The sequence below is a fragment of the Pan troglodytes genome, chromosome 9 (assembly GCF_028858775.2).
Source record: "Pan troglodytes isolate AG18354 chromosome 9, NHGRI_mPanTro3-v2.0_pri, whole genome shotgun sequence".
Classification (NCBI taxonomy): domain Eukaryota; kingdom Metazoa; phylum Chordata; class Mammalia; order Primates; family Hominidae; genus Pan; species Pan troglodytes.
Genome location: NC_072407.2, coordinates 95825867 through 95844177, shown reverse-complemented (window position 1 = coordinate 95844177; position 18311 = coordinate 95825867). Strand labels below are relative to the sequence as shown.

General features: G+C 40.5%; 1 protein-coding gene and 2 non-coding genes across 50 annotated transcripts in view; all 3 read right to left on the bottom strand.

The window, feature by feature from the left end:
* The window catches only part of CEP295 (centrosomal protein 295), a 68688-nt gene that overhangs the window by 1400 nt on the left and 48977 nt on the right, over positions 1-18311 (bottom strand). For 23 of the 48 annotated variants that reach the window (XM_016921799.4, XM_016921804.4, XM_054662616.2 and 20 more), the window contains 7 exons: positions 7517-7617; positions 6855-6951; positions 5618-5866; positions 4529-4653; positions 3063-3243; positions 1278-1936; positions 97-237 (listed from right to left, as the gene is read on the bottom strand). In XM_016921799.4, the coding sequence (XP_016777288.2) occupies positions 97-237; positions 1278-1936; positions 3063-3243; positions 4529-4653; positions 5618-5866; positions 6855-6951; positions 7517-7617 (1553 nt within the window). Of the gene's footprint in view, positions 1-96; positions 238-747; positions 1937-3062; positions 3244-4528; positions 4672-5617; positions 5867-6854; positions 6952-7516; positions 7618-18311 lie in introns of all 48 variants that reach the window. The other 25 variants (XM_016921796.4, XM_016921803.4, XM_016921801.4 and 22 more) reach the window with 6 other exon arrangements.
* Positions 7039-7108, bottom strand: LOC112204905 (small nucleolar RNA U2-30). Its single transcript, XR_002938651.1, has one exon. It is a non-coding gene; the product is annotated as a small nucleolar RNA U2-30 (small nucleolar RNA).
* On the bottom strand, positions 7308-7387 carry LOC112204906 (small nucleolar RNA U2-19). Its single transcript, XR_002938652.1, has one exon. It is a non-coding gene; the product is annotated as a small nucleolar RNA U2-19 (small nucleolar RNA).

Genomic DNA, 18311 nt, shown 5'->3' with positions numbered 1-18311 from the left:
TAATTCCCTCCAGTGAGTACCTTCTGATAAGTTGTAAGAGACAAATCAACTGGTTTGCTCGTAATAGAATAAAATAGAAGGAAAGCTTAAATTTACCTGAAAGAAGCTTTTTGCTTCATTCTCGCTCTTCTCTTCTAGGGTTAAATTTGCAAAATCCATTTCAGCAATACTGGTATCAGTGGTGCTTACTAAAGTAAGTTCTGGTTCTTCCATTATACCATGGCCAGTTTCTGTTTCCTGTGAACCACAATTAAAAGGAAAACCATGTCAAAATAGCCTTAAAAGACTTAAACTAATCGTTTTGTATATAATGCACATTTTTTGCAAGTGTATATAAATGTGAAAATGGAGGAAGAAAAGCAATGATTGGCAAAAACCAACAGATCAGATTTCCTTAGGCTTCCATAACTCCAGCATTCAGTTGTAGAAATACTGGAGCCTACTTCGGGGAGGGGATGAAATAGTGTGACAATGGACTGAAAGGTATCTACCACAATGATTACAAACCTAAACGCTTGTAGTGCTGGGCAAAAAATATAAATGCAGGTTGGCTGTGCTGAATTGTATCTAAAGGGAGCAGGGGTCGACTGGGCTGCTGCCAAATGTGGGCCACTGACTGCTAACAGATAATGTTTCAAAAGTATCTAAACACAACAAGAACAAAAGCAGCCACATAAAACGTGGTTTAGTTGTAATTCTTATTTTCAATCTGTTATGTTTATTTGTGGAAGGATAAACTGCACATACTGCTAGATGAAAACCAGTCACCAGTTGACTGGTGTTGAAAGCAAGCAGATTATAAGTTGCTTAATATGAGGAGCAGGTTTCCAATACTTATTCCAATAATGGATGAATTCATTGCACTGGAATGAGGCTCAACACTGAAAATGCTGAAGCACAGGCAGAACCACCATTTTTCAGGGAAGTTGGAGAAAGGATATCTGAATCGGGAGAAAAAGGATCTTTTGTAAAATACTCTCAGAAGACAGTTTTCAAACTTTTAAGTTTCTGCATTATGCTGGATATTTCCAGTGATCACAAGCTGGATAGGAATATTAACAAGCAGTTTTGCTTGTATTTTGTTTCAGGTTTTTCCTGCCAGGCATTGTGGTGTGTCCAAACTACTTCGGAAGTTGAGGCAGGAGGATCCCTTGATCCTAGGAGTTTGAGTTCAGCCTGGGTAACATAGTGGGAACTTCATCTCTAATTTTCGAAGAAAAAAGTTTTTTCCCAAAAAGGAACTTAAATGTTATTTATACAACACTGATTTCACTTACCCAGACTGGTATAGAGCTCTGTAATGAAAATGATCCAGAACTTGCAAAAAGCTCTGATTCTCCTAGTTGAGATAGTTTTTTGGTGATTTTTGGAATGTCTGTTTCAGCTGAATTCTCAAAATATTTTTCATTTTGAGTAGTTAAGGAATATGGTGCCTGAATTGAAGTTCCCATCTCCACTGTTCTTACACATAATCCAGAGTCAGTTTCCTCTACCTGTGGATTTATGTCTAAAACCCTACAGGTTTCATTTTTATTATCTTCAATGAGTCCTTGACTTTGTAACATTGTAACAACCCCTCTTTTTGATAGTTCTTCAAAGCCCATACTTTCTTTTCTGCTTTCTAGTTGGTGTTTTGTTGAGCACTCACTAGAGTTAGAACCACATGGAGTGCTATGCTGTACATTTAACTGATCAAATACATTAGCTTCATCAGATGAACTGTAGACTGAAAAGTTTCCTACAGAAAGCTGGAAATGAACAATTTTTTTCTTGTTTTGTAATATTTCAGTATGTTCTTCAGAGGGATAGTTCTGATTTTTCATGCCTTGGGAAGAATCTCTTGCTTCAATGCTAAAAATACTTGGTAGATCAGCATGCTGGCTCTCCTCCTGTGAAGAATATTCTGGCTGAAGCTGTTCAAAACATTGTTCAGATCCTGCATTAAGAAATTCAAAAATCAGTTAATCATCGTTACATGTTGTAAAAGTTGGATACTGACAGTCTCTAATAGTTTATCATCCAATTGCAAGTAACCTACAATTTTAGGCATAAAAGTTGATGTGTATAAACATGAATACAAAGATAAGGATGGTCACAGTGATTTCTCAAACTACAGCTCACACCAAGTATTTTTTCTTTTTCTATTAATATTTAATAAGGACATATGGCTATAAACTGAGGATGTTTTCCTCTATAAGAACTGAATATGACTTTAATAACAGAAAAGAGAATAAAGCATCCACGTGTATCTCAATTATCCATGTGTGTATATATAATTTGTACATCCTTGTGTATCTCAGTTATGTATGTTTGTGTGTATATATAATCATTTGTACCAAAGGCTCAAGAAGAATACTTGTTTTCTATGTTGCCCAGGCTGGTCTTGAACTCCTGGGCTCCAGGGATCCTCCTGCCTCAGCCTCCCAAAGTGCTAGGATTACAGGCGTGAGCCACTATACTTGGCCTAAGAAGAATACTTAAACTGGCTGGGCATGGTGGCTCACGCCTGTAATCCCAGCACTTTGGGAGGCCAAGATGAGTGGATCATCTGAGGTCGGGAGTTCTAGACCAGCCTGACCAACATAGTGAAACCCTGTCTATACTAAAAATAGAAAATTAGCTGGGTGTGGTGGCACATGCCTGTAATCCCAGCTACTTGGGAGGCTGAGTGAGGCAGGAGAATCACTTGAACCCAGCAGGCGGAGGTTGCAGTGAGCCAAGATCGCACCACTGCACTCCAGCCTGGGCAACAAGAGTGAAACTCAGTCTTCAAAAACAAAAACAAAAACAAAAAAAGAATACTTAAACTGTTAACTATCACATAATGATTGAGGTAGGGAAATTGAGGAACAAGAGGCAACACTTTTCCTTTTATTTCATAATGTTCAGTATTGTTTAAAAAAATGCATGTATTACTTCTGTAATTTAAATATTTTTTAACACCCAGGATAGGGGTGAGAGCAGGGGTGAAGACAAACCAAGAGGTGCTAGGCTTAATTTCTAAGGAAATGGATGTAAAAAATCATGGAAAAATTAACTTTTTCTAACTTAGTCATACATACCCCCAATAATATTTTCTGTAGCAAAACTGTGAGCTCCAACATGAGCCAAGTTAGTGTCAGGTTGTTGATTCAGACTTGTGTTAAGAGAAGAATGCATGCTGGTCCTCCTCAGTGCTGTGAAATAAACTGTACTTTTGGATAATCCAGTAGCACAGTGGCTTTCAGATGAAGAATCTGATCTCTGGCAGGAAACAAAAGGGAAAGGCTGAAATACTGATTAGGTATTAACAATTGAAACAATAATCATTGTGTTCCTTTGGTATTACTCTTCCTTAATTATCACTTCACTATGACAGCAATGATTTGCTTTTTCAAATCCAGTTCTTTTCAATCAATATGAAAGAGACTTTAAAATGTCAGGCCATCAGGAAGTGGAAGCAAAAAGACTCAGGTTTAAATCTCAGCTCCTTTGACTGTGTAAGAAGATAGTTTAAATTTTGCAAAATTGTATTTACTTTACTGTTTAAATATGTTCCACAACTAAAAGTTGTTATTAAGCCTTTTATGGCATCATACTCCCTAGGTGGAGACAGGTGGATGGGACAAACAAAATTCTAATGTAGCTGTTTTCTTTTCCTTTTTTTTTTTTTTTTTTGAGATGGGGTCTCACTATGTTGTCCAGGCTGGAGTGCAGTGGCATGATCTCGGCTCACTGCAACCTCTGCCTCCCAGGTTCAAGCGGTTCTCAGCCTCCCGAGTAGCTGGGACTACAGGCATGCCATCACACCCAACTAATTTTTGTGTTTTTTAGTAGAGATGGGATTTCACCATGTTGGCCAGGCTGATCTCAAACTCCTGGCCTCAAGCAATCCAACCGCCTCAGACTCCCAAAGTGCTGGGATTACAGGCGTGAGCCACTGCACCCGGCCCAGTGCAGCTGTTTTCAAAGTTGGTTCCACATTAGAATCACTTGGGGAGCTTAAAAAATAATAATAATAATTAGTACTATCTGAGCACTCCCAGAAACTCTGCTTTAATTGGTCTAGGGTGTAGTCTGGGCAATAGGATTTATTTTTATTTTTTATTTAAGTTTTCCATGTGATTCTTTTTGTTTGTTTGTTTGTTTCTTTTTTTAAAGACAGGGTCTGGCTCTGTCACCCAGACTGGAGTGTAGTGGCACGATCTCAGCTCACTGCAGCCTCCACCTCCTGGGCTCAAGTGGTCCTCCCACCTCAGCCTCCCGAGTAGCTGGGACTACAGGTGTGCACCACAACACCTGGCTAATTTTTGTATTTTCAGTAGAGACAGGGTTTTGCCATGTTGGCCAGGCTGGTCTCAAACTCTTGGCCTCAAGTAATCTGCCCGCCTTGGGCTCTCAAAGTGCTGGGATTACAGGTGTGAGCCACTGTGCCCAGACTTCCATGTGATTCTAGGTAAGGGTTTAGAAGAACTTTTGTTCCAGTAGAAGAAATGGCTTAAAACTATTTTTAGATATTCACTGCAATGGGACATCTACTTTAATATACCTGGTAAAAGTCTCTGTTGTCTGGAGAAATCCCAGAGGATGATGATGATGATAAGTCAAAATCTGGATGTGGTTCTAAGGGTTTAAACAGCTGATGATGCAAATTAGGAAAAATGTGTTCCAATTCTGGAAAGTCAAGGTCAACTGTTAGAATTTTTGAGGGAAAAAAATCATAAATTTATTTTTAAGGTAAACACTAGAAAAGGAGTATTAAGAACATATTCATAAACGCTTATTTTCAGGTAACTCCAGTGTAACAAAAACTTCAGTTTTTCCCCCATGATCAGCAGATGCTTTAAAGTTACGTCCTATCATGATTATTTCAAAGGTCCAAAATATGGATCCTCTCAGTGACCAAAACTTTTTAAGTTTTATTTTTAGAGAAATTTAATTTTTTTTAATTAAAAAAAAATTTCTTTAAAATAGAGATGGGGTCTCAGTGTTGCCCAGACTGGTCTTGAAATCCTGGGCTCAAGCAATCCTCCTGCCTCGGCCTCCCAAAGTGCTACGATTACAGGTATGAACAAACTTTTGACAAATACGAATTTCCATTTCCACAGCCTTATGAGGCTAATGAGGATCAACAGGACATATGTAACCACCGCTTCAGTATAAGCTTAAAAAAGGAAAAAGGCTCACTGTATTCATTGTTACTATGGGCCAGACATTGTGCTTTATGTGCACTATCTCATTTAATCTATAATATTCCTCTTTTATAAAAGATGAAAAAGTAACTTGCCCATGGTTTTACAGCTAGGAAATGGTCAGGCTATGACTCAAATCCAGAACTGTATGATTTCTGAGCTCCTGCTCTTATTTATCAGTAATACTGCCTCAGCCGTAATAGCTAACTCTGCAATGGTAAAGGAAGATTTGCTAATTAATGTCCTGTAAATGTGCCTCAGTGAGTCTAATTGGTTCCAGATTCCCTTTCTCACTAAATGCCCTCAATATATTCTGTGGTAAAACGGTGTTGTAGCAGGCCATAAGAACATGAAGCTCAAACAATCACTGCATAAAATTTAAAATGATGAAAGGTGAAAATTTAAAACTTAATTTACATAAAAGTATTGCTTTAAAATAATTTTACCTTGCAAATCTGTTTTTTCAGGTATCAAATTTGCTTCATTAATGTACTTGTCTATCATTTGCTGAAAGTGTGTGTGACCACATGTAGTTTCATCCACTGCAGGCAACAGAGATTTATGAACGTTTGAAGAGTTCTGCTGCTGATAAATATCTTGTGTTGAAGGAACTATGGAACTTATAATATTTGTTTCCTCTTCTTTACTGGTGGTAGATTCTTGCTTGCTATCATCCATGTGCTCTGAAAATGACTCTGAAAATTGAGTTTAATGAAAATATGTAAATAGGCCAGGCGTGATGGCTCACGCCTGTAATACCAGCACTTTGGGAGGCCGAGGTGGGTGGATCACGAGGTCAAGAGATGGAGACCATCTCGCCAACATGGTGAAACCCCATCTCTACTAAAAATACAAAAATCAGCTGGGCGTGGTGGCGCACACCTGTAGTCCCAGCTACTCGGGAGAGCCGAGATTGCACCATTGCACTCCAGCCTGGCAACAGAGCAAGACTCCATCTCAAAAGAAAAAAAAATGTAATTGACAGTGACACTATATTCCTTTTAATGGAATATTCCTTACAGACATACTGTACTGGGTACTTCCTTACAGACATATTTTAGTGGAGAGGCATGGTAATACGTATTGTTAAGAGATCAGTGCAACCATGAAATTTGCTCGGATAGGTTTCCACTGAATGGAAAAATATATCAGCAACTGCTTCTCAAAAGTATTGTTGGGGATCTACAGAGCATCCCTGTTACTTCCAGTAATATTTAGAATACCATATGCGCCAATGTTTTGCTGGGTGTGAATATTTTACTTTTTTTTTTTGAGACAGGGTTTCACTATGTTGCTCAGGCTGGAGTGCAGTGGCGTGATTGTGGCTCATTGCAGCCTTGACCTCCCAGGCTCAAGCGATCCCCTCACCTCAGCCTCCTGAGTAGCTGGGACTACAGGCACTTACCACCACACCTGGCTAACTTTTGTATTTTTTTGTAGAGATGGGGTTCTACCATGTTGCCCAGGATGGTCTCAAACTTTTGGGCTCAAGCGATCCTCCCACCTCAAGGTGCTGGGATTACAGGCGTGAGGCACCACGCCTGGCCATACTTTACTTTTGAGATTTACAGAAACAGTTCCCCATGGTGTATCATGAAAACCCAATGCTTCCTTCCATCACTGTATTGCAACTCAACTGGTGCCGGTCTTTCAACTTATTTATAAACATTTTGACCTTATTACCTGGATCTGTAAGGCTCAAATCTGTGTTTTCATAACTTAAAAGGCTCCCAGTGGAAACAGTTGCTGAAGATAATGGTTCATGAGACAGTGTTTTAGCCTAGAAATTAAGGGGAATATCATACCACAATGTAGCAAGTAGTATGTAAGAAAACCCCAAATCACCAACCCCAGCAGTTGTCACTTCTGAGCTCAGGTCAAGTGTAGAAACCATCATAGTTACAAAGATCAGTAGTAAAACCTTTTCATCATTGCCCAGAAATGATTAGGCTTTCATAGACATACATACGCACCCCCCCACCCTCAATCTCATTCATTCCTACAGCTGTTATCTTTATAAACACATGTGCGTACACACACACACACACACACACACACACACACACACACACACACACACACACACACACACCAGACATATGCCCTTATTGTTTTACATTGTTTTATAGTTTTGCTTCTCAGAACTGTAGAGATCATGCATCAGGTAGACTGGAAAGACTTCTGATGCTCAGATTTGGCTAGTTTCATCATTGATCCACTTCACTAAAAGCAGATCTCAGAAAGCACTGACTTTAATGTTATAACATAGCTTCTGTAAACTAAACAAAAGAGAATACGAAGCCAAACAGCTCTAAAAATCGAGTGAACATTAAGACATTACTAACCTTATCATCTGGCTTCACAGTTGGACCCAAATATGTATGTTCTTCCTCCACAGCATAACTTAACACTGCATGATTTTCAACAACAGATTCCTTCAGCTTAACTGAAAAATGGATTTTGCAGTTCAAGATGGGAGAAAAATATAGTTGGGATAAGACAAATCAAATTCTTAGCACCACAGGACACCATTCCCTGCTTTCCTACAATCTACTTTCTCATTTTGCTTCTTAAAGTTGTCTTGTCTTAGATCAAAGAAAAAATTCACCGTATTTGTTAAAAACATTCACTAGTCAGCACAATATACTTTTTCCTGGAAAACTGTAGCTATTGTTATTTTATGAATAAAATGCTTTAAGAAATTTGAATATTAGGTCTAAAACCTAGAAAAGAACCAGTGTGATGAGAAATGCTTTTGCCACTGTTTTAAGTGGAAAAGCAAGAATATTAAATCATAAACACAGTGTGGTCCTAAAGATGGGAAAACATGCATATAAAAGAGACAATAAAGAAAACACCAGGGCCAGGTGCGGTGGCTTACACCTGTAATCATAGCACTTTGGGAGGCTGAGGCAGGTGGATCGCTTGAGTGCAGGAGTTCGAGACCAGCCTAGGCAACACAGTGAAACCTCATCTCTACAAAAATTACAAACGTTAGCCTGGCGCAGTGGCAGGCACCTGTAGTCGCAGCTACTCAGGAGACTGAGGTGGGAGGGCGGCTTGCTTGAGCCTGGGAGGCGGAGGTTGTAATGAACCGAGAATGTGCCACCACACTCCAGCCTCTGCAACAGAGCCAGACCCCGTCTCAAAAAACCACACCAAAATGTAGCCAGTGGTTGTTTATTAATGGTAGCACAAGGAGTAATTTTTACTTGTACTGTACCTTTTAGTGCCTTCTATTATTTTATTTCATTTTTTAAGAGACAGTCTTTTTTTTTTTTTTTTTTTTTTTTGAGGCAGACTCTCGCTCTGTCACCCAGGCTGGAATGCAGTGGCGCAATCTCGACTCACTGCAACCTCCGCCTCCCAGGTTCAGGCAATTCTCCCTGCCTCAGCCTCCTGAGTAGCTGGGATTACAGGCACACACCACCATGCCTGGCTAATTTTTCTATTTTTAGTAGAGACGGAGTTTCACCATTTGGCCAGGCTGGTCTCGAACTCGTGACCTCAGGTGATCCGCCCACCTCGGCCTCCCAAAGTGCTGGGATTACAGGTGTGAGCCACCATGCCTGGCGAGACAGAGTCTTGTTATGTTTCCCAGACTGGTCTTGAACTGCTAGCCTGAAGTGATCCTCCTGCCTTAGCCTCCTGAGTAGCTGGGATTATAGGCATGAGCCACTATGCCCAGCTTTTTTTTTTTACAGCTTTCTAAATTCACAATGAGCATATATTACTTTTATGATGAATTATCATTCCTAATTATATTTGATATATTAAAACATTAAAATTATACTTTGTGTCTCATATTAACAACTCATGTATTCTGAGCTTATTTTCCTTCTTATTCCAAGTGACCAACTGACACTTGTGAGAAAGCTCACCAAGACATATTGTAGTCTATGGCTCTGAAAAATACAATTAAAACTGCTTCACTGAATATAAACAAAATTCTGCTTCATAATCTCAATGATATTAGAAGGTATGCACATTAAAGGTATATTTCTTAAATGTTTATGTAACAATTATTAATTATTCATTTTATTTTTTTTAAGACTAGTCAAGTGCAGTAGTGAGAACAGGGAAAAGAATAGAACAAAGAGTCCAATCTGTAACTGACTGTAAATAATCAATTGAGATAACTCATTACATTCGGACCAGGAGAATTATTTTTCAAATGTAGACCTAGTAAACAAGCAGGTAGGCATGGTGGCTCACCCCTCTAGTCCCAGCAACTCAGGAAGTTGAGGTGGGAGGATTGCTTAAGGCTAGTAGTTTCAGACCAGTCTGTGCAACCTAGCAAGACCTCATCTCTACAAAAATATAAAAAATTAGCTGGGCATAGTGGCATGCTCCTGTAGTCCTAGCTACCTCGGAGGCTGAGGCAGTCGGATGGTTTGAGCCCAGGATTTTGGATTGTGAATGAGCTATAATGGCACCACTGCACTCCAGCCTGGGCAACAGTGTGAACAACTGTGCCTTGAAACAAAACAAAAAAAACCAGGAAAAAAAAAAAAAACCGGAAAAAAAAAAAAACCCCGGAAAAAAAAAACAACCCCCACACACACATACACATCTATCTGTATGTAAGTACAGATATTTATTCATAAAATAATATATATTATGGTTAATGAAGTGGAAACAAAGCTAATCGCAAATCTTTGTCTTTATTTTTTTTGAGACGGAGTCTCACTCTGTCACCCAGGCTGGAGTGCAGAGGCACGATCTTGGCTCACTGCAAACTCCACCTCCTGGGTTCAAGAGATTCTTCTGCCTCTGCCTCCTGAGTAGCTGGGACTACAGGTGCGCACCACCAAGCCTGGCTAATTTTTGTATTTTAGTAGAGACGGGGTTTCACCATATTGGCCAGGCTGGTCTCGAATTCCTGACCTTATGATCCGCCCACCTGGGCCTCCCTAAGTGCTGGGATTACAGGCGTGAGCCACCGTGCCTGGCTGACATTTGTCTTTAAATACAATATATTTTTTGGATGACAGGGTCTTGCTCTGTCACCCAGGTTGGCTGGTGAAATTTTATAGTGAGTTTTAATTTTTTCTTCTATTCTTAAGCAGCTCATTTTAAAAGCTAATTGGGAAATGAGAAGTTAATCTGGGATGTTCAATTCACTAATAATAATTACAATTATTTACTGTTATCTGTAATATACCTAGAAGACTCCCTCAGTGGAGGTATGAATAAATAAAGCAGCATTTGCGTGGTAGTAAGAAGTGAAAAATAAAAGTGAGAGAAAGGAGCAAGATCAGAGTCACTGAAGATGTTCAAAGATTCAGTGGATAGGTCCCTGAAAGCTGGAAGAGAAATAACTGTCATCATTTGGGATGTGGTTCACTGATAACAGTTCCTAAAAAGGGGAAGTGACATAATGAAAGTAACACCTTACTGCTATCTTTTCATGCCCTGCAGGAAGGCACCATTTCCTGTTTTCCTACAAGGGCAGACAGTACAAAGTTTGCAGTTAGTGGCTCCATCTTAAAAATCTGTTAAATCAAGGTGTGGGGCAGAAACAATGGAATATGTTTTTGTATGTCTTGTAGTAACAAGACAGACCTTTCTAAAATAGAAACAATCTGGGCCAGGCGTGGTGGCTCACGCCTATAATCCCAACACTTTGGGAGGCCAAGGTGAGAGGACTGCTCAAGCCTAGGGGTTCAAGACTAGTCTGGACAACACAGTGAGACCCTGTCTCTACAAAAATTAAAAAATTAACCGGGTGGGGTGGTGCATGCCTGTAGTCCTAGCTACTCGGGAGGCTGAGGTGGGAGGATCAATTGAGCCTAGGAGGTCAAGGCAGCAATGAGCTGTGGTTGCGCCACTGCACTCTAGCCTAGGTGATAGAGCAAGACCCTGTCTCAAAACAGAATAAAAGAAAATTGAAACAATCTGAATCTGGGAATGATTCTGAGAAAGAGAAAAGCCGTCCCTGGTATCCAGGAGCTGACCTGGCACTATCAGGTAATGCCCTGGTGTTCTGTTAAACATCAACAATTCCATGGAATGCCAATCTCAGAAATGGCCACTCTGTGACCATGATAAAGAAAAAAAAAAATGAGACCCCTTGTAACCACATCTGAACACAGACAAAACCATGAATATTGTCTAAACCACAAGAATGGCCAAGCATTCCCTTATCCTGGCTAATAGGAGTGATTGCTGCTGTTTTACCAGTTACAACTTTAGCTTCACTTCCATTCTTACCACCTCCTAGATAAGAACTTTTCAGGTACTGAAACAGAATTACTCCTGCTTCCTGACAACATCCAATACTAATTACCAAAAAGCTCTGTTTCCTTGAATCCTTCTCCCAATCCCCTAAAACAAGCCCAAATCCTGTAAGTCCTTCCTAAATAGCCATTTACTGAGATGCCTCGTGGTTGCCCATGGTATGCATTCCCCCTCACCGCAACAGGTCAGACGCTCAGCTTTGTTCAACTATAGGTGCGTTCCTCGTAGTCTTTAGCTAGAGGTTATCAACAAATAGAATAAAAAGAAAATGCAAATATCCATTGTGTAAATAAAAAAGAGTGATGCAGCGGGTAGGGGTGGAGCAAGAGAGACGGAATAGAAGCTTCCACCAACTGTCCTCACCACAGGAACTTCAAAGTTGGCAACTGAGGCGGGAAATTAAAGAAAAATAAAATTAAAGAGAAATAAGCTTTCCTGTATTAGGCTGACTTGTCCCAGAGGCAGCAACAGGCACAGCCCAGACCCAGGAAAAGTCTTAATAATATTATGTAATGTGCTCTGTAGACTCTCCCAGCACTCCTTCAACATAGGGAGAAGAAAAACAAATTTTCCTTTGTTTTATGGTATAAGTTTATAGATTTTATAGATTCCTGTTCTCTGTAACTAGTAACTTCAAGAATTCTGTTTTGTCTAAGAAGTACAACAAAGGTCATGAGAAGCCTAAGCAGACCTGAACTACAGCTGCCTAGGCACCATAGTGAAGGTTACGAGATAAACCAGTGCAAGGCTCTTTAGAGCAAAATCTAGATAATGGGCATCTGGGTTGCATAGCGATGGTCATGTGCAATCCTGAGTTATGAACTTGTTACAATTTGATTAACTGTCTTTGTCCTGCCTCTGTATCCCTGCTTTCACACCACTGTAAGCTTGCTTCAAGCTAGCCCACCCCCTTTTGTGAAGTGTGTATAAAAGCCAAGTACTGTCTTTGTTCTGCGCCCAGTCTTTAGACGTTGAGTCTGCTGGGTCTGAGTGCACTCAATAATAAAGATACCCTCCTGTATACACCCCAAGGTCTCTCCCTGGTCCTCCTGATTACACAACAGCAACCATATAAAAAAGTACCTTCATACGAACCAAAAATCCGGTGAGCAATCACAGTACCTGGTTTTAACTTCATATCACTGACAGAGGCACTGAAGAGGATAGCAAAGACAGTCTTGAAATGCCAACACCACCCTTCCCTCATCTCCAGGCAGTGGCCACATGGTGCGGAGAGAGAATCTGTATGCTTGGGGGAAGGAGAGCTCAGCCATTCTGGGACTTTGCATTGGAACTCAGTGTGGCCAGCACCAAGTAGAACTCCGCCAATGCCCTTGGAGGGAGCATTTAGACCAGCCCTAGCCAGAGGGGAAGTATCCACTCTAGCAGTTGGAAGTTGAGTTTTGGCAAGTCTTGTCACTACGGGCTAAATTTAGTGCTCTGGAGTCCTAAACAAACTTGAAAGGCTGTTTAGGCCACAAAGACTGCAACTGCAGCACTAGGCAAGTCCTAGTGCTGTGCTGGGCTCAGAGCTTGTAGACTTGGAGGGGTCACATGACCTAGTGAAAACCAGCTAGGGTGGCGAAGGGAGTGCTTGTGCTACCCCTCCCCTAATCCCAGGCAGCACAGCTCACAGCTCCAAAAGAGACCCCTTCCTTCTGCTTGCGGAGAGAAGGGGAAGAATAAAGAGGACTTTGTTTTGCAAATTGAATACCCACTCAGTCACAGAAGAATAAGGCACTGGGAGGACTTATGAGGTCCCCATACTAGGACCTAGCTGTTGGATGACATTTATGGACACATCCTGGGCTAGAAGAGAACCTGCTGCCTTCAAGGGAAGGACCCAGTCCTGGCAGGATTCATCACCTGCTGATTAAAGAGCCCTTGGGTCCTAGCAGTGGTAGCCAGGTAGTATATGCCATGGGCCTTATGTGAGACTCTGAGACATGATGGCTTCATGTGTGACCCAGCATATTCATAGCTGTGATGGCTATGAGAAGAGACCCCTTCTGCTTGAGAAAAGCAGAGGGAAGAATAAAGGGGACTTTACCTTGCAGCTTAGGTACCAGCTTAGCCACGGTGGGGAATAGCACCAAGTGGGATCTTGGAGTCCCCGATTCCAGGCCTTGGCTCTTGGATGGCATCTCTGAACCTACCCTGGGTCAGAGAGGAGGAAGCCCACTGCCCTGAAGGAAGTCCCATGCCTGGCAGCATTCACAACAAGCTAACTGAAGGGCCACTGGGCCTTAAGTGATCATCAGTGGTACCATGATAGTACTCTCCATAGGCCTGTGGTGGTGGTGGACAAGGGGAGAGAGTCCTTTGCCTAGGGAAGGGGAGGGAACAGTGGAAAGGACTTTGTTTGTGATTTTGGTGCCTGCTTAGCCACAGTAGAGTACCCAGTAGAGTTCTAAAGATCCCGATTCCAGGCACTGACTCCTGAACAACATCTCTGGATTTGCCCGGGGCCACTTGCCACCCTGAAGGCAAGGACATAAGACCAGCTGGCTTCACCACCTGCTGACTGTAGAGCCCTAGGGCCTTGAATGAACAAAGATGGTAGGCAGGTAGTGGTTACAGTGGGCCTTGGGCAAGACCCAGTACTGTGCTGGCTCAGGTCTGACACAGCACAGTCTCAGAGATGATGGCCACAGGGGTGCTTGTGTCACCCCTCCCCCCAGCTCCAGGCAGCTCAGCACAGAGAGAGAGAGAGAGAGAGAGGCTGACTGACTCTATTTGTTTGGGAGACAGGAAGGTAAAGATAAGAGTCTCTGCTGGATAGTCCAGAGAATTCTTCTGGATCTTATCCAAGACCACCAAGGCAGTACCTCTATGAGTCTGCAAGAACTACAGTGTTACTGAGCTTGGGGTATCCCCTAATGAAGACATGGCTGCAGTGACCAAAAACTTAGATCACAACACTGAAGTCCCTTTGAATACCCAGAAAGCTGTCCCAAGAAGGATGGGTACAAGCAAGCCCAGTGCAAAGACTGTAAGAAATACCTAACTCTTGGCAGGGCATGGTGGCTCACGCCTGTAATCCCAGCATTTTGGGAGGCCGAGGCGGGTGGAACACGTGGTCAAGAGATTGAGACCATCCTGGCCAACATGGTGAAACCCCGTCTTTACTAAAAATACAAAAATTAGCTGGGCGTGGTGGCACGCGCCTGTAGTCCCAGCTACTTGGGTGGCTGTGGCAGAAGATTCGCCTGAACCTGGGAGGCAGAAGTTGCAGTGAGCTGAGATCATGCCACTGCACTCCAGCCTGGCGACAGAACAAGACTCCGTCTCAAAAAAAGAAAAGAAAGAAACACCTAACTCTTTAATGCCCTGGTACCAATGAACATCCACAAACATCAAGACCATACAGGAAAACATGACTTCACCAAACTAAATAAGGGACCAAGGGCCAATCCCTGAGACACAGATATGTGACATTTCAGACAGAGAATTCAAAAGTAGCTGTTTTGAGGAAACAAAGAAACTCAAGATAACACAGAGAAGGAATTCAGAATCCTATCAGATAAATAAAATGAAGACAGTGAAATAGTTAAAAAGAATCAAGCAGAAATTCTGGAGCTGAAAAATGCAATCGACATACTGAAGACTGGATCAGTCTCTTAATAGTAGAACTGATCAAGCACAAGAATGAATTAGTGAACCTGAAGACAGGTTATTTGAAAATGCACAGAGGAGACAAAAGATAAGAGAATTAAAAAGAATGAAGCATGCCTACAAGATCTAGAAAGTAGCTTTAAAAGGGTAAATCTATGAGCTACTGGCCTTAAAGAGAAGGTAGAGAGACAGGGATAGAGTTTGTTCAAAGGGATAATAACAGAGAACTTCCCAAACCTAGCGAAAAATATCAATATTCAAGTACAAGAGGAACAGAGAACACCAAGCAGATTTAACCCAAAGAAGACTATCTCAAGGCATTTAATAATCAAATTCCCAAAGGCGAAGGATAAAGAAAGAATCCGAAAAGCAGCAAGAAAAAAATAAACAAATAATATACAATGGAGCTCCAATACGTCTAGCAGCAGACTTTTCAGGAAACCTTACAGGCCAGGAGAGAGTGGCATGACACATTAAAAGTGCGGATCTGGCAAAAATATCCTTCAAAAGTAAAGAAGAAACAAAGACTTTCCTAGACAAAAGCTGAGGGATTTAATCAAAACCAGACCTGTCCTACAAGGGATAATCAAGGGAGTTCTTCAATTGGAAAGAAAACAACATTAGTAAGCAATAAAAAATGATCTGAAGGTACAAAAATCACTGGTAATAGTAAGTACACAGAAATACACAGAATATTATAAAACTGTAGTTGTTTTGTGTAAACTACTCATACTTAAACAGAAAGACAAAAAGATGAACAGATCAAAAATAATACATACGACTTTTCAAGATATAGACAGTACAATAAGACATAAATAGAAACAATAAAAAGTTAAACAGCAGGGACACAAAGTTGAAGTACAGGGCTTTTATTAGTTTTCTCTTTGCTTGTTTATGCAATCATTCCTAAGTTGTCATCAGTTTTAAATAATGGGTTATAAGATATTATCTGCAAGCTTCAGGGTAACCTCAAATTTAAAAACATACAACAGATACAAAAAAAAAAATAAAAAGCAAGAAATCAAAACATACCACCAGAGAAAATCACCTTCACTAAAACAACAACAACAACAACAACAACAACAACAAAACAGAAGAAAGAAAAGTAGGAAGACCAAAAAATAACCAGAAAACAAATAACAAAATGACAAGAGTAAATCATTACTTATCAGTAATAACGTTCAATGTAAATGGACTAAACTCTCCAAGCAAAAGACATAGTGTGGCTGAATGGATAAAAAAACAAGATCCAATGATCTGTTACCTACAAGAAATACACTTCACCTATAAAGAAACACAGACTGAAAACAAAAACATTGAAAAAGATGCAAATGGAAAACAAAAAACAGCAAGAGTAGCTATACTTATATCAGAAATAATAGACTTTGGCGAGGTGTGGTGGCTTATGCCTGTAATCCTAGCAGTTTGGGAGGTCTAAGTGGGTGGATTACCTGAGGTCAGGAGTTCGAGACCAGCCTGGCCAACATGGCGAAACCCCGTCTCTACTAAAAATACAAAAATTAGCCAGGTGTGGTGGCGCATGCCTGTAATCCAAGCTACTTGGGAGGCTGAAGCAGGAGAATCACTTGAACCCACGAGGTGGAGGCTGCAGTGAGCCAAGATCCTACCACTGTACTCCATACTCCAGCCTGGGTGACAGAGTGAGACTCTGTCTTAAAAAAATTAATAAATAAATAAAATTTCAAGACAAAAACCATAGAAAAAAAAAAGGTCATTATATAATGATAAGGGGTTAATTCAGCAAGAGGATGTAACAATTATAAACATATATGCACCCAACACTGGAGCATCCAGATATATAAGGCAAATATTATTACAGCTAAAGAGATAGCTAGACCCCAGTAAAATAATAGCTGGAGACCTCAACATCCCACTTTCAGCATTGGATAGATCTTCCAGACAGAAAATCAACAAAGAAACATTGGGCTTAATCTTCACCATAGACCAAATGAACCTAACAGATATTTACAGAACATTTCATCCAATGGCTACAGAATACATATTCTTCTCCTCAGCACATGGATCATTGTCAGAGACAGACCACATGTTAGGCCACAAAACAAGGCTTAAAACATTAAAAAAAAAAAACAAAAACTTAAATAGCCCAGGAGTGGTGGCTCAAGCCTGTAATCCCAGCACTTTGGGAGGCTGAGGTGGGCGGATCACTTGTTCCTGGGCGGTCAGGAGTTTGAGACCAGCCTGGCCAATATGGTGAAACTCCATCTATACTAAAAATACAAAAATTAGCTAAGCATGGTGGCACATGCCTGCAGTCCCAGCTATTTGGGAGGCTGAGGCAGAAGAATTGCTTGAGCCCAGGAGATGGAGGCTGCAGTGGGCCAAGATCGTGCCACTGCACTCCAGCCTGGATGACAGAGCTAGACTCTGTCTCAAAACAAAAACAAAAACAAAAACAAAAACAAAACTGAAATAATAACACTTATCTTCTCTGACCACAGTGGAATAAAACTAGAAATCAGTAACAAGATAAATTTTGGAAACTATACAAACATATGGAAGTTAAACAGTATGCTCCTGAATGACCAGTGGGTCAATGAAGAGACTAATAAAGAAACTGAAAATTTCTTGAAACAAATAATGGAGACACAACATACCCAAACTTATGAAATACAGCAAAAACAGTACTAAGAGGGAAATTTATAGCTATTTAAGTATCTACATAAAAAAAAGAAGAAAAACTTCAAATCAACAACCTAAAAATGCATCTTAAAAAACTAGAAAAGCAAGAGCAAATCAAACCTAAGGTTGGTGGAAGCAAAGAAATAATAAAGATCAGAGGAGAAATAAATGAAAAGGAAACAAATAAAATAATGCAAAAGATCAAGAAAACAAAAATTGGTTTTATGAAAAGATTTTAAAAATTGACAAATCTTTAGCCAGACTAATTACAAAAAAAGAAGGTCCAAATAAAATCAGAAATGAAAAAGGAGACATTACAACAGATACTGCAGAAATTTAAAGGATCGTTAGAGACTACTATTAGCAACTATAGGCCAAAATTGGAAAACTAGAAGAAATGAATAAATTCCTAGACACATACAACCTACCAAGGTTGAACCATGAAGAAATCCAAAACCTGAGTAGACCAATAACAAGTAATGAGATCAAAGCTGAAATAAAAAGTCTCCCAGCAAAGAAAAGCTCAGGACACTATCGCTTCACTGCTGAATTTTACCGAACACTTAAAGGCAAACTAATACCAACCCCACTCAAACTATTCTGAAAAACAGAAGAGGAAGAAAT